General features: G+C 40.5%; 1 protein-coding gene across 7 annotated transcripts in view; it reads left to right on the forward strand.

Annotated features, from left to right (window-relative positions):
• The window catches only part of znf507 (zinc finger protein 507), a 64891-nt gene that overhangs the window by 23023 nt on the left and 24445 nt on the right, over positions 1 to 17423 (forward strand). Inside the window, exon 5 of one of the 7 annotated variants that reach the window (XM_072279702.1) lies at positions 11164 to 12132. The exons of the other annotated variants lie outside the window; for them this stretch is intronic. Within the exon in view, the coding sequence (XP_072135803.1) occupies positions 11164 to 11194 (31 nt within the window). The 3' untranslated portion in view covers positions 11195 to 12132. Of the gene's footprint in view, positions 1 to 11163; positions 12133 to 17423 lie in introns of those variants that run through there. 7 annotated transcript variants of the gene reach the window in all.

Genomic DNA, 17423 nt, shown 5'->3' on the forward strand with positions numbered 1-17423 from the left:
ATGAAATAATATTTTCTGGACTGCCAATCAGCTTGCCACTGGTTCAGATCACAAAACTTAAGGATATGTCTATAAGTATTTTAATAATAAGAGAAGTTAGATGAAATTCATGTCAGACTTTCTTAGTAGATTATTGATCTATCAATTTAGATATGTTCTTTCTAAATTGTTGACTAGAAAACAGGAAAATCAACTTGTCCTTTACTGATAAAATATGAAAATCAGATAACTTAATTATCATGTATCCACAGAGTCCATTGACAAGAATAATGAGCTTTTTAATAGAGTGTTTGATGTCAGGATGCTTGTATTTTGAAAATTCTGAGATTTCAGAGGGTAAAATAAATTGTCTGTAATGGAGTAAGACCAATATGCTATTTACTTGTTGCACCTGCATTCTGATTTCTTGTGCTTCATGCACAAAAATACTTAGATCTCTAACTTCAGTCATTTGCAATCTCTATCCACTTAGATAATTTAATGCTTTTTGATTCCTTCTTGTAAAGTGCACAATGACATATATTTTCCAACATCTGCACGATGATCATCAAATACCTATCTATTCTAATCCCAGTTATCAACCCATGGCTTGAATCTTTCCATGCCTTGAATATTCATGTGCTTATCTAGATACATGAATATTGTGAGATTACTTGCCCCTATTTCTGCCTCCCCCTTGGGTAGTGCACTTCAGGTTCTAACCAATTGATGAAAAAGTTCATCCTTCGATCTTCTGAAAACTTCCTATTCCTTACCTTAAACATATGTCCTCTGGATGTAGATACCTTTTCAAAGTTTCCCACTATCTGTCCTACCTGTGGCATTTGTGACTGTTTGGTCTCCTCTCAGCTTTTGCTCCAAGGAAAAGAAACCAGTTCTATCCAATCTCTCCTTTAAATGAAATGCACCAATCCAGGTGACATCCTGGCAAATCTCCTCTTCATGCTCTCCAATACAGTTACATTATTCGAGCAGTGTGATGACCAGAACACCACACAGTATTTCAGTTGTAGCCAAGCCAGTCTTTTACAATTTTTTAATATATAAAAATCTCATTGTGAAAATCATATCCTGGATAATGAAGGTAATTACAAACGTTTGTATCTGTAGGCTTCTTCAATGCATTATCTATCTGTGTTGATACCTTAAGAGATCTTTGAACTCTAAAAACCCCCTGTCTTCAATATTCATTATTGAGACTTTGCTGTTTACTTAGCCTTATTAGTTCTCCCAGAATCTAAGCCTGTCAGGAATGAGTTCCATTTGCAATTTCTCTGCCACCCTAACAATACATCAGTGTCATCCTGTATCCTAAGATCACCAATCTCACTGTCAATACTGAAAAGTATAGCACAGAAACAGGCCCTTTGGCCCATCTAGTCCATGCCAAAACCATTTAAACTGCCTACTCGCAACGACCTGTAGCAGGATCATAGCCCTCCATACCCCTGTGATCCATGTACCTATCCAAACTTCTCTTAAACATTGAAATGAAGCCCACTTGTGCTGGCTGCTCATTCTACACTCTCACAAACCACTGAGTGGAGAAGTATACCTCATGTTTCCCTTAAATTTCTTACTTTTTGCCCTTAATCCTGGTTGTAGTCCCACCCAAACTCAGTGGAAAAAAACCTGCTTGCGTTTGCCCTATCTATACACCTCCACCAATTGCCATCAATTTTCATGCTACCTTGAAGCTTAAGACCACAAGACACAGGAGCAGAACTAGGCTATTTGGCCCATCGAGTCTGCTCTGCTATTCAATCATGGCTGATCCTTTTTCTCCTTCCTCAGCCCTTTCGCTGGCCTTCTCCCTGTAATCTTTGATGCCATGGACAATCAAGAACCTATCAATCTCTGCCGTAAATACACCCAACAATCTGCCCTCCATGGCTGCCTGTGGTAACAAGTACTACAAATTCACCACGCTCTGGCTAAAGAATTTCCTCCGCATCTGTTTTAAATGGGCACCCCTCTATCCTGAGGCTGTGCCCTCTTGTCGGAGACTCCCCTACCATGGGAAACATCCTTTCCACATCTACTCTGTCTAGGCCTTTCAACATTTGAAAAGTTTAATGAGATTTCCCCCTCATCCTTCTAAATTCCAATGAGTACAGGTCCAGGACTATCAAAAGTTTCTCATATGACAACTCTTTCATTCCCGGAATCATTCTTGTGAACTGCCTCTGGACCCTCTCCAATGCCAGCACATCTTTTCTTAGATGAGGAGCCCAAAACTGCCTCACCAGTGCCTTATAAAGCCTCAGTATCACATCCCTGCTCTTGTATTCAAGACCTCTTGAAATGAATGCTGACATTGCATTTGCCTTCTTCACTGCCAACTCAGCCTGCAAGTTACCCTTTAGAGTGTTCTGCACAAGGACTCCCAAGTCCCTTTGCATCTCAGATTTTTGGATTTTTCTCTCCATTTAGAAAATAGTCTGCACATTTATTTCTACTACCAAAATGCAGTTCCAACATTGTATTTTATTTGCCACTCTCTTGCCCATTCTCCTAATCTGTCAAAGTCCTTCTCAGCCTTGTTTTCTCAGCCCCTCCACCAATCTTCATATAATCTGAAAACTTGGCAACAAAGCGATCTATTCCATCATCTAAGTCATTGATATAAGCATAAATAGAAGCAGCCCCAACACCAACTCCTGCAGAACACCATTAATCACTGGCAGCCAACCAGAAAAGGATTGTTTTTATGTTGTTTTATTCCCACTCACTACCTCCTTCCAATCAGCCAAACTTTATCCATGCTAGTAACTTTTCTCTAAAACTATGGGCTCTTAACTTGGTAAGCAACCTCACATGTAGCACCCTGTCAAAGGCCCTCTGAAAATCCAAATATAAGACATTCGCTGCACCCCGTTATCTATCCTACTTCCAACCAGTTCATCAGACAAGATTTCCCTTAAGGAAAGCCATGCTGACTTTGTCCTATCTTGTCCTGTGTCACCATGTACCCTCATCCTTAACAATTGACTCCAACATCTTCCTAATCACTAAGGTCAGGCTAACTGGTCTATAGTTTCATTTCTTCTGCCTCCCTCCTTTCCTAAAGTGACATATGCAATTTTCCTGTCCTCTGGAACCGTGCCAAGTCCAATTATTTTTGAAAGATCATTACTAATGCATCTACAATCTGTACCGCTACCTGTTTCAGAACCGTAGGGTGTTGTTCATCTGGTCTGGGTGACTTACACATATATAGGTCTTTCAGCTTCTTGAGCATCTTCTCCCTTATAATAGCAACTGCGCTCAATTCTCTTCTCTTCCTTCACTCCCTTCAACACCTGGCACACTGCTAGTGTCTTCCACAGTGAAGACTGATGCAAAATACTCTTTTAGTTCATCTGCCATCTCCTTGTCCCTTGTTATTATTTCTCTGGGCTCATTTTCTAGAGGTCCTATATCCACTCTCATCTCTTTTATTCTTTATATACTTCAAAAAGCTTTTACTGTCCACCTTGATATTGGCTGCTAGCTTGCTTTCATATTTCACCTTTTCCCTCCTAGTGATTCCTTTAGTTGCTTTCTGTAGGTTTTTAAAGCTTCCCAATCCTCTAACTTGCTAGCTCCTACATTCATGTCGATATGTAACAAACAGTATGAGTCCCAATGCAATCACTGCACATTACCATCTATCTCCTATTACAAGCCAATTTTGAATCCAATCCTACAGCATAGAAACAGGACATTCAGTTCACCATGTCCAGGCTGACCGGTTAGAGCACATCTGTATCAATACCAACTTCCAGCATTAGCACATAGCCTTCATAGCCTACACAATTGAAATGCTCACCTAGGCTCTTGAATTGTGTAAGCTGTATTAACTACTCTCTCCGGCAGTGTCTTCAGGTACACTTGGTAAAATATGTCCCTCATAGAATCTCCTTTAAATCTCTTACCCCACACCCTAAATCTCCTATAGTTTTATTCATCTCTGATAAGGGAAAAATACCTTCATGAGTTATTCCTACACTAGATCCCTAATTTTTTTTTATATATCTTAGTCATGTCTCCTCATAACCACCTCCTCCCAGAGAAAACAGACCTGGCTTCTACAACTGTCCTCTTAACTGAAACATTTGAACATTGGCTTGGCAATAGGAGACAAAAGATGGTAATAGGCAGTTGCTTTTGTGATTGTAAGCCTGAACAATCTGGTCCCTGCTAGGTCACTTATTATTTGTGATATACATCAGACAGCATTCTTGTAAATTTTCCTGTACCCTTTACAGTACTATCCTGTCTTTCCTATATTGTGGAAACCAGAACTGCATGCAGTCCTTCAGCTGAGGTCTGAGCAACATTTTATAAATGGAGACACAAGATACTACAGATTCTTGGATCTGGATCAACAAACAAATCTGGGTTCAACCCAAAACATCTCCTGACAGATGCTGCTGGACCCAATGAATTCGTACAGCAGATTATTTGCTGCTCCAATATTTTACATCCCTGTTCTTGTATTCAGTGCCGCTACTAATGAAAGCCTGCATGCCATATGCATTCTTCTACTATCATCTACCTGCACTGCCACCTTTTATAACCAGGTCATTCTTACCAGCTCTTATCATTCACTTTGTATGCCACAGTCTCATTGGTACTGCCAAAATGCATTTCCTCAAATGTACTTAGATTGAACTCCATCTGCCATTTCTCAGCCCATTTTGCCAACAGGTCAAGGTCAACCTTAACCACCCTCTGCACTGTCACTGACCTTCACATTACCTGTGATCAATCTGATAGTTCCTCCTACATCCACTTCCAAATCATTCATCTGTAATCACAAACAGCAAGGGACCCAGCACCAATCCCTGTGGCTCATCACAAGTCACAGACATACAATGAAAAAAGCAACTCCATACTATCATAAACAACAGGAATTCTGCAGATGCTGGAAATTCAAGCAACACACATCAAAGTTGCTGGTGAACGCAGCAGGCCAGGCAGCATCTCTAGGAAGAGGTGCAGTCGACGTTTCAGGCCGAGACCCTTCGTCAGGACTAACTGAAGGAAGAGTTAGTAAGGGATTTGAAAGTTGGAGGGGGAGGGGGAGATCCAAAATGATAGGAGAAGACAGGAGGGGGAGGGATGGAGCCAAGAGCTGGACAGGTGATTGGCAAAAGGGGATACGAGAGGATCATGGGACAGGAGGTCCGGGAAGAAAGACGGCGGGGGGGGGACCCAGAGGATGGGCAAGAGGTATATTCAGAGGGACAGAGGGAGAAAAAGGAGAGTGAGAGAAAGAATGTGTGCATAAAAATAAGTAACAGATGGGGTACGAGGGGGAGGTGGGGCCTAGCAGAAGTTAGAGAAGTCGATGTTCATGCCATCAGGTTGGAGGCTACCCAGACGGAATATAAGGTGTTGTTCCTCCAACCTGAGTGTGGCTTCATCTTTACAGTAGAGGAGGCCGTGGATAGACATGTCAGAATGGGAATGGGATGTGGAATTAAAATGTGTGGCCACTGGGAGATCCTGCTTTCTCTGGCGGACAGAGCGTAGATGTTCAGCAAAGCGGTCTCCCAGTCTGCGTCGGGTCTCGCCAATATATAAAAGGCCACATCGGGAGCACCGGACGCAGTATATCACCCCAGTTGACTCACAGGTGAAGTGTCGCCTCACCTGGAAGGACTGTTTGGGGCCCTGAATGGTGGTAAGGGAGGAAGTGTAAGGGCATGTGTAGCACTTGTTCTGCTTACAAGGATAAGTGCCAGGAGGGAGATCAGTGGGAGGGATGGGGGGGATGAATGGACAAGGGAGTTGTGTAGGGAGCGATCCCTGCAGAATGCAGAGAGAGGTGGGGAGGGAAAGATGTGCTTAGTGGTGGGATCCCGTTGGAGGTGGCGGAAGTTACGGAGAATAATATGTTGGACCCGGAGGCTAGTGGGGTGGTAGGTGAGGACCAGGGGAACCCTATTCCTAGTGGGGTGGCGGGAGGATGGAGTGAGAGCAGATGTACGTGAAATGGGAGAGATGCGTTTAAGAGCAGAGTTGATAGTGGAGGAAGGGAACTTTGATGTGTGTTCCATACTATCATCCTCTTACTTCTATTGCTAAGCCAGTTTGCCAATTTATTCCGGATCCCATGGGCTCTGACCTTTTGGACCAGTACCCCATGTAGGACCTTTTGGCAGCTTTCCTGAAGGCTAATTTTATCTTGTCAATAACTCTGTTTCCTCCTCAAAATTTTAATTTGGATTGGTCAGACAAGATTGCTTTTGATAAAGCCATGCTGGCCATCTCTGATTAGTTCCTGTCTTTCCAGGTAATTATTAATACAATCTTTTAGGTATTTTCCAGTAACTTCCCTGTTATTGATGTTAAACACAGACTTGTGATTGCCAGGCTTTCCCTTACTTCCCCTCTTCAAAACGAGATCATCATCTGCTGTCCTCTAGTCATCTGGTACTTCATTTGTGGCCAGCAAAGATATAAAAATCTCAGACAGAACTCCAGCTGTGACTTCCTTTGCCTTGAATTTAAATCTTATTTGGGCCTGAGGAGTTATCCACCTATAAGGAATTGAATATATCTTTTTTGTATTTATGAAGATTTGCACTAGAAGCTCACCTACCCTTTACTAAGTTCTCTTACTATAGGGACTGTGAATAGTGATGAAAAGGATTTGCTTAAGACCTCGCCTATACCTCCTAGCTCTACTCTCAGATTGCTCCTGTTGTCCTTAATGAGCCCTGCTCTTTCCCTGGTTATTTGTTCCTTGATATATGTGTTTATATTTACATCAGTCTCTGTCTGCTAGTGATATTTTCTGGCATTCATTGCCATCCTAATTTCCTTTTTAAGCATCCCAGTACACTTTTGATGTGTCTTCCTTGTCATTAGTTCCCCATTTCTACAACAAGCTTACTTTTTTTCTCTTCAGAAACAGATTAATTGTCACTGACATAAGTCATGAAATCTTTTTTTGTGGCAGCAGTATAGTCAAGACAAACAAATGACTATCTGTACTAATAAATAAGTAGTGCAAAAGAGGAATAGGGAGGTAGTGTTCGTAACTTCATGAACTGTTCAGAAATCTGATAGCAGATGGGAAGAAACTGTTCCTTAAGCATTGAGTAGTGATTTTGAGTCCTCTGAATCTCCTCCCTGTTGGTAGTGATGAGAAGAGGGTATGCCCTGAATAGTGAGGATCCTTCATGATGGATGCTGGCTTCCTGAGGTATTGCCTTTTGAAGATTTCCTCAATGGTGGAGAGGCTTGTTTCCAAGATGAAGCTGGCTGAGACTACAGCCTTCTGATGCCTCTTACTATCCTGTGTAATGGTGCCTCCATACCAGACAGTGATGCAACCAGTCAGAATGCTCACCATGTACGTCTGCAGAAATTAGCTGGAGTCTTTAGTGACATAACACATCTCCCCAAACCTTCACCATGATTGCATCAATATGTTGGGCCCAAGATAGATCTTCTGAGACTTTGATGCCAGGAACGTGAAACTGCTCACCTTTTTCATAGCTGAGCCCTCAAGGACTAACAGATGTTCTCCCAATTTCCTTTTCCCAAAGTCTAAAATTAATTCTTTGGTCTTGCTGATGTTGAGTGTGAGCATTTATCCAAACTTCAATCTAATCCTCAATATCTCTTCACCTTGAAGGCCTTTGTTCAACACAGAACATTACAGCACAATGTTGTGCTTTCCTTTTAGGCTATTCTTAAGATCAATCCAACCCTTTTCTCCCACAAAACCCTCCATGTACTTGTTACCTTTTGGCTTTCACTCTTATAGGAACATAGTAGTTCCTTTGAACACTTCCCCCTGTATAGATGCAGACTTATCTGCGAGTAGATGATCTCAGTCTGCCTTTGCCAGGTACTGGTGTATTTTAATGAAATTGGCCATCCTCCAATGTAAGACCTTTAATCCTGTTACAACCAGCTCTTTTTCCATAACCATTTTCTAATATACTACCTGACAAGCTACATTCCCCAAGATTGGCACCTCCAGTGCTCCATCCACCTTTGGTCTATTTACATATTCTGAAAGCTCTCATGAGCACACCTTAAAACTTCTGCCTCCCTGAGCCTTTTACACTAGAGCAATTCTGTCAACATTTGGGAACCTGAAGTCCCCTAGTATTATAACCCTGTTTTTATCACATAACTCTGCTGATTGCCTTGATATCTGTTCCTCTATCTCCTGTCACTGTTAGATTTCTAATACACCATCTATAAAGTGAAAATGTTCTTTTTGTTCCTAATCACTAGCCGTGTGAAAAAGGATCTAGTGCATTTCCAGCATATATAACTCTTCTCAGACTTCCAGCCAGGTACAGGTATCGACTTTAACCAGCATTTCGATGACAAACTCTGCCATCTTCATCAGGGATGATCCCCAGGCTTGTCTAGTCAGTGGTATATGTACTCCCATCGTCCGTCCACATTTCTACTGTCCCACCTTGTTTATAATTGCATTCCAGTTCTTACTTGAAGCGAAACCTTCATCTTGGTTAAAGTTCCTTTTCTCTATATTTTTATTTCAATGACTTCCTTCATCAGGCAGTCCCAAAATCCATTGGTGCAGCACAGTAGTTTTGTGCTGTCAGAGTCAATCCTATGTGCAAATGCAGTTTTCTGCTAACTCCAATTTCTCCAGGTAACCCAAATGGATACATCTCATATGCTTCTTAATGTGAATTTCCACCGTGTGCCCCATCTAGCTGATATGTGTTGCTCCGCATTCACAGGGAATCCTGTAAACCTCAGGCGCTCTGGGTCCCAGGTAATTTTTGACTTACATAAACTGGGCATTGGGTTTCCTGATGTGTTTGTGGATGGTTTTAATCCGATATTTCTTTAAGATCCTGGCACATTAAACCCACGTAAAGGAGAAAAAGAATTTTAACAAAGATGAGGGTCTCGCTCTAATTTAGAATTGGAATTCAATTGTAAACAAGGTGGGACAGCAGAAGCCTAATTGGTTGAGGACTAACCAATTAGGAGGGACAGATGACAGAGATATATATTACTGGGCTAGACATACCAAGGCAGGTATCCCTGATGAAGATGGCAGAATTTGTCATTGAAACATTGGTTAAAATTGATACCTGTACAGGTTTCCCCCGCCATCCAAAGGTAGAGCGTTCCTATGAAACGGTTCGTAAACCGGAATGTCGTAAAGTGAAGAAGCAATTACCATTTATTTATATGGGAAAAATTTGTGAGCGTTCGCAGACCCAAAAAAAACCTACCAAGTCATGCCAAATAACACATAAAACCTAAAATAACAGTAACATATAGTAAAAGCAGGAATGATACGATAAATACATAGCTTATATAAAGTAGAAATACTTTTCTACAATCATTGCCACACTGTCCACTGTAGCGAAAATCTCATGCAGGTGCTCTCGGCAGAAACACTCTCTCCAGTAACCTTTAAGCTATGAAGCTGCCAAATCATACCAAATAACACATAAAAATACACAGCCTATATAAAGTAGAAATAATGTATGTACAGTGTAGTATCACTTACTGGAATCGGGAAGACAGCGCCGAGCACACTGATGGTGTGTTAGCCTGAGTCGTCGGAGGCTGGGGTGGTAGGACACTGGAGTGTCATCTCATCGTCGTCTGTTTCCATCAGGGCAGGCAGGTCATCTTCTTCTATGTCTGCCTGCCTCAATGTCGAAGGTCGAGTTTCGTCATCTGCTGTGGCTGATTTGGAAGGCTTGAAAAACGACAGTGTGCTTGACTGCTTAGCCTCGCGCATTTTTCTATCATATAGTTCTTTGTAAGCACTCAAACCATCCTGCAAATATGCCCTAAACCTACGTACCCTTTCAAAATTAAAGTCGTACTTTTCTGTAATCATTGCAACGAAAATCTCACAGTTGCTTCACGTTCAGTTCCTGGACGACTTCACTTTCGGTCCATTTGCTACTGCATTCAGTTTCGATTGTTATCCTTACCTCTTCCAATTGCATCAGCTCTTCATCTATCAGTTCTTGGTCATGAGATGCCAAAACATCATCTTCGTCAATTTCCACAAGCCAAACTCACTTTGTCCTTACTTCGTTTACCATGATTAAAACATTTAATTATGTCTAGTTTTACACTAAATGTAACACCCTTACGAGCTCTTTTAGGCTTTTCCGATACCTTAGAACTCATCTTGCTAACAGATGCTCAAAATAAATCGACATAAAGCACAGATGCTCACAGGCACATGTTTAAGCAAAGCCAGCTAGAATGCAGTTCCGGGGGAGGAGCTTGGCTGCTCAGGGCGCGTGCTGTCTTTTTCGTAACAGTGAAAACACCTGTTAGTGAAAACAGGTAACTAATGTAGGTCTTTCGTAACAGCGAGGTGTTGCAAAGCAAACGTTTGAAAAGCGGGGGACACCTGTATCCAGCTGGATCTCAAAGGTTTTATTCCTCTACCCATATGGCCTCATTTGAGGAGCCTTCTAAGATATCCTCCCTCAGTAGTGAACTAAAATCAACTTTGACTAACAGTGCAATGCCAGTGCTTCCTTTGCATTCCCTTCCTCTTACATGAAAATTCTGTACCCCAGTATATGAGTTGCCAGTCCTTTCTGTCTTTAAGCAATGTTTCAGTGATGGTAGTCCAACATGTTAATTTAAGCTTTCAGTTCACCTGCTAACTAGTTAAGAGTCTTTGCATTAAACTACAGTATATGCAAGCAACACACATCAAAATTGCTGGTGAACGCAGCAGGCCAGGCAGCATCTCTGGGAAGAGGTACAGTCGATATTTTGGGGAAGGGTCTCCTCCCGAAACGTCGACTGTACCTCTTCCTAGAGATGCTGCATTCACCAGCAACTTTGATGTGTGTTGCTTGAATTTCCAACATCTGCAGAATTCCTCGTGTTTACAGTATATGCAATTTAGTTTTGTATCCCCCTTATGTTTATTTACTCTCCTGCTTTGCCTACTATTCTTGTGAATTTTTCTCCTGTAGGTGACTGTACCTCTTCACTGGAAAACCTACTCTAAACCCCATTCCCCTGCCGATTCAGTTTGAACTTTCCCCAATAGTACTAGCATATCTCAAAATGAGGACCTTTCTGGTTTCTGTGCAACCTGTCGCTCTTGTAAAGGTTCCACCTTCCCCTAAAACAGTTCCAATGATCCAACAACACTGATTTACTCTTTATGTGTCCTGCTAGTTACATCTTCAAAACACAAGTATGCTTTTGATGCCTCCTGAATCAGCAAATGGGAGGGAGATTGAAAATCTGGCTGAATGGCACCACATCTACAACCTCTCACTCAACGACAGCAAAACCAAAGAGCTGATTACTGACTACAGGAGGAGGAAACAGGAGATCCATGAGCTAATCCTCATCAGAGGTGGAGAGGGTCAGTAACTTTAAATTCCTCGGCATTATCATTTCAGAGCTTATGTACCTGGTCCAGCACATAAGTGTCATTAAAAAAAAAAGGCACAGCAGCATCTCTACTTTCTTAAAAGTTTGTGAAGATTTGGCATGTCATCTAAAACTTTAACAAACCTCTGTAGATGCACAGTGGAGAGTATACTGACTTTTTACATCACGGCCTGGTGTGGAAACACCAATGCCCTTGATTGGAAAAGCTGACAAGAAATAGAGGATTAAGCCCAGTCCATCACAGGTAAAGCCCACCACACCATTAAGCACACTTAGAAGGAGTGCTGTCACAGGAAGGCAGTATCCATCATCAAGAACCCCAGCATCCAGGCCACGCTCTATTCTTGTTGCTGCTGCTGTCAGAAATGAGGTACAAGAGCCTTGGGTCCCAAACCACCAAGTTCAGGAACAGTTATTATCCTTCAACCATCAAACTCCTGAATTACAATGGATAACTTCACTCACCCCAATATTGAACTGATTTCATGACCTATGGACTCGCTTTCAAGAACTCTGCAACTTGTGTTGTCAATATTATTTATTTATTTTTCTTTGTGTACTTGCACAATTTGTAATTTTTTGCTCTTTGGTTGTTTGTCCATCTTTGCCTGTAGTTTTTCATTGATTCTGTTGTTTTTCCTGCAAGAAAATGAATCTCAGGAGAGCATATGGTGACATATATGTACTTTGATAATAAGTTTACTTTGAACTTTGATGTTTCTACAGTGATGTTTTACGAACTTTGAGCTGAAGGCTGTCTGATTCAGAGAATCTATTGACTTTTAGTTCCCATAGATTCTCCTGAATTTTCTTTGTTAGTTCAATAAAATTGCTTCAATAAAATTAGACCCTTGGTTCTCTTCCATTTTTGGCTACATTTATTGCATCTTCATAATAGAAAAATCATAGAAGATTGAGAATGACCATATAGGGTATTTAAAATCATGATGAGTGAATGGTCACATTTTTCCAGCGTTGGTGGATCTAAAACTGCAGGGCTTAAGTTTAAGATGCAGGAGGAAAAAAAAATAAGATCTGAGGGAGCAAGTTTTTCACACAGAGGTTAGAGGGTATATGGAATGAATTGCCAGAAGAAATGATCGAGCTGGTTACAGTTAAAACATTTTAAATGCATTAACACGGGTACGTGGATGATAGAGGTTCAGCGAAAAATGGCTAGATACAGACAAATGGTACTAACTCAGGCAAGCCATTTGGTTGCATTGATGAGTTGGTCTGAAGGATCTGTTTCTGTCCTGTATAACTCAACGACTAAAATACTTCTTAATATCTCAGCCATTTTTAACTCTTAGGATTTCTGCTGCTTTTGTCTCCAGAGTATCCACATTATTGCTGCTGTCTTTTATAGAATTGTACAATCACTTACACTTCTCAAAAATATTTTGATAGTTTACTTAAATTATTGACCTTTTTCTTTCTGTGTCAAACTTTGATTATTCATTGCTGCTTATTAAAACTTTCACATTCTTCGAATATACTGCATCTTTTGGTAAGATTGCAAGTCTTTGATCTTAATTCATTTTACCACCTTAATTACGTACCTTCCTGCTGGATCTTATATTTTTAAAGGAAGTGTATTTGTATTTTTGAAAATACTTAAATGATTGCCATGTCCATATTCTAATAAACACTTTAACTTATTTTATCCAATTCGTACTTTGTACCAATATGATTGAATTTATTTTTTTCAGCATTCTAGTTTATATATCCTTCAGACTACAAAAAAAAATCATATTTCATTCATTTTTACCTCAACCATCCCTTACTGTGTAATTATAGATCAGCACTGTTTCATCCACAGAAGACAAGGTCTAAAATAGATTGTTCCCTTCCTGATTCCATGATGCATTGTTTCAGCAAAGTGCTGTGAGTGGATTTTGAGATTGGTTGCCAAACTACTTATACTTATCAAAATTGCCAAATCTACAGAAGTGTATATATAGTCCTCTTGCAACACTTGTTTCTTGATTAGTTCTTGCCTAGTGATGTTGTTAGGAAGTCAGTGATAAAAACCAAATCATGCTTTTGATCATATTGTCACCCAAACTGATTTGTGTTCTTAATCAGGCATGATTTGTCTCATTTGTCTCTGTTGTCTCATTGCTCATTATCAGGGCTACCCCAATCTTTTTTCATTTGTGTGTACTTTCTGAGCATCAAAAACCATGGAATATTTAGTATATTTAATTTTATTTTTTTTCATTTTAATTTTATTTAGTTTTAGTTTTAATATTTAATTTTGAATATTTAATTCAAAATTTAGATTACCATGTAACAATGACACTATGGTAGTTAGAGGTAACTCATTTGCCTTTTTTTTGTGTTATCAATTTTGTTTATTCCAAGCATACCCTTTTAATTTTCTTGAATTTACGTTGTTTACTGATGTAGATCTACTTTTAAAGTTCCTTGATTATCCTTCTTCATTTATCATTTGATCAGACACTTCGCTAATCTTTAACTAAATTGCTGTCTGATCTTTTCTCACCTGAATCTTTATAAATAACTCTTTAATACCTACCCCCCCCCCCCCACCACGGTTTGTTGTAGTCCTTGCTATCCCATTTGTCAGCTCAGTCTCAGTACAAATAGAATAACACTCTTCCATGATGTTGGCCAATGTCCACCTGAAATTCCCACCATCTGCAACACTTTTTAAAACAATAACTTAATTCTGTTAACTACTCAAACTGTGCCAATTTGTACATGGCTCGGTTAACAATCCCAAGACTAAATCCCTGGAGATCTGCCATTAATTTAGCTGTTCAAAGACTCAGAACTTCTTTCCAAGTTAGTACCTTCTTGAGTTATGACTGGATCATTCCTCTTCCACTCCAGGTTCATCTTCAGCATTTATTTCTGGTACTGGGCAGGTAACATAACCTTTGGGATTCACACTCACAGCTATAGAAAACATTGTCTAATCTCTAAATAACCTGTCCCTTACTTCTAGCCTCTTTATCAGTCTCCTTCCTTGAATTTTGTCCTATAGCTAGGTGTTCCCAACTTCTCAGACCTTTCTTTACATCTGTAAAAGCAAGAACTGGTTAGTACTTGCTGGAAAAGTTCAAAGGCTGAGGGTCCTGCAGTCTTTATCAGCAGCATCACTACTTGAAGATTCCTGCTACAAGTCAGACACCAGTCAGCTTGGAAATATGTTGCTGTCCTTTATTGACAGGTTCAGTGTTCAAATCAAGTCGAGTTTACTGGCCTTATCTCCTGTAAAAATGCTATTCCCTTTTCTCAGTTTCTTCACCTCTGCTGTATCTGTTCCCAGGATGCGGTTTTCCATTCCAGGACATCCGAGATGTCCTCCTTCTTTAAAGAATGGGATTACCCTCTCTCCACTATTGCTGCTGCCTTCACCTGCATCTCCTCCATGTCCTGTATATCTGCACTCACTCCATCTTCCCATTGCCTTAACAGTGATAGAGTTCCTCTTGTCCTTACCTACCACCCCGTCAGCCTCCGCATCCAACACATTATCCTCTGCAACTTCCACCATCTCCAAAGGGACCCTACAACTAAACATATCTTTACCTCCCCACCTGCTGCTTTCCACTGGGGTCACTCCCTCTGTGATTCCCTTGTCCCTCCCCATTAATTTCCCTCACCTACATTCAGGACCCCAGGCAGTCCTTGCAGTCCTTCCAGTCCTTCCACCTCACCTACGAATGTACTGGGATCATCTATTGTGTCTGGTGCTCCAGATGCAGCCTCCCCTACATTGGTGAGACCTAGCGTAAATTGGGGGACCGCTTCATCGAACACTTCCACTCCATCTCCAACAAGCAGCACATCCCAGTGACCAAGCATTTTAATTCTAATTCTAATTCCCATTCCTGTACCCCAGGTTTCCCTCCTCCTTACCTTTCTCCTATACTCCACTCTACCCTCCCTTCAGATTCCTTCTTCTCCAGCCCTTGATCTTTCTCATCCACTTGCCTTCACCTATCATCTTCCAGTTATGCTCCTTTCCCTCCCCCCACCTTTTTATTCTAGGATCTTTCCCCTTCCTTCCCAGTCCTCAAGAATGGTCTCAGCCCGAAATGTCAGCTGTCCTGTTCATTTCCATAGATGCTTCCTGGCATGCTGAGTTTCTCCAGTAGTTAGTGCGTGTTGCTTTGGATTTCTCATGTTTAAGTTTATTGTCTTATGCATAAGCACAGTGCAGTACAGATGCAATGAAATCTTGGCTTGCAGTAGCATCACAAGTTCGTAGGTACAGACAACACAGAATATAAATTATACATAAATTATGCAAGAGATCGAGGAGAGAGAAAATATTGCAAAACAAGACATACATACAAAAGAAGATGGAAGTCCATAATAGTGCAAGAGGTGGTGCATAGGGTTGCTAGGGTTAGCATTATGCAGGCCATTTCAAGAACCTGGTTGATGCAGGAAGGAGCTATTCCTGATCCTGGTGGTATGGAACTTTATGTACCTCTTATCTGACAATTTAAGTGAGAAGAGTGCATGATCCAGATGGTGGGAATCCTTGACAGATTCTATGTTCTTGAGGCAGCACCTTCTGTTGTGCTGTCAAAAGTGGGAAGTGTTATGCCTCGTGATGGACCAGGCCATGATTCAACCACCTTAAGGGCAGTTGGGGGTCGACAGCTTACTATTAAGATACAGACCTCTGACATAAATAAAAATTAAAGGGTGTCTACATTCTGAATCTCCATACACGTGATTCTTCTGCCACTCACCTATGCCAAATCCAGACCATTAGTACATCTTAGGGATTTGACTATCTCCAGGATCAAACTAGCCCAGTGCAACTCATTCTTCAACTCTTCAGGCTCTAGCAATCTGCCAGGTCTCCTACATGGTGCAGCTGCATTACATCATATCACTTCCTGCCATCTTTAACATTTTACTGCTCAATTTAATAATGTTTAGCCTCCTATTTTTAAAAAAATATTTTTCTCCCTTTTTTAAGGATAGTAGTATGGAGGTATCAATGGAAGTGTACCAGTTCACAGAAATGGAGGGAGTTTGGGTGGAAAAACTTGATATTTTATTACACCCTCTCAGAAATCCCATTATGATAGTAACCCCCCTGTTTGCTGGAGAAATTGTGGAAATCAAAATGCAAACCATTATCATATTTTCTGGGAATGCCCTGTTATCAAAGACTATTGGAGTGGGATACATAATGCCCTACAAGACATCTTTAAATGTGAAATACCCTTAGAGACGAAGACCATATATTTTGGGTATATACATCAAGAATGGTTGAAAAGAGAGAAATATTTAATGAATGTACTGCTGGTGGCTGGTAAAAAGACCCTTACCAGGAAATGGTTATCACAGGAGAGCCCAACTTTAAATGTGTGGATGGAAATTACAATGGACATTTACAAAATGGAGAAGATGACAGCATCTGTTAATCATAAGTTGGAACAATTCTGTTCATATTGGAAAAAATGGTTTAACTACATAAAACCTCATAGTCCTGATTTTATTCTCACAAGTCAATGAATATGTTGTAAAAGAAAAGATCACTCCCTATTCTGTACATAGTTTTCTTCTTTCGATTGTTCTTTCTTTCCTCTCCTTTCTATAAGCGTATACCTCAGATAAATATTATGTGGAGATTTGTGACAGATATGATTATATGATATATACAGTATCTGAAATACATCTTGTGGAAATGTTTGATGATGAAATTCTATAAAAAATAAATTACAAAAAAAATGAAATCGAATCCTTAGAAAGAGGTGACATAGGATCAGAAGATGTAGAATCCTTGTGAGTAAAGTTAAGAAATTGCAAGTGTATAATGAAATGGGAATTATTAACAGCTGTGAACAATTGTTATGATAGGGGATCTCAATATGTATATAGATTGGGGAAAATTAGGTTGGTACTGGATCCCAAGTGATGGGTTTGTAGAATGCCTCTTTATGTGTTTTTAGAGCAGCTTGTGATTGAGCCCACCAGGGAAAAGGTATTTTGGGATTGGGTGTTCTGCAATGAACCTGATTTGATTAGGATGTCTAAGGGAA

Source organism: Mobula birostris, chromosome 15, assembly GCF_030028105.1.
Source record: "Mobula birostris isolate sMobBir1 chromosome 15, sMobBir1.hap1, whole genome shotgun sequence".
NCBI classification, from domain to species: domain Eukaryota; kingdom Metazoa; phylum Chordata; class Chondrichthyes; order Myliobatiformes; family Myliobatidae; genus Mobula; species Mobula birostris.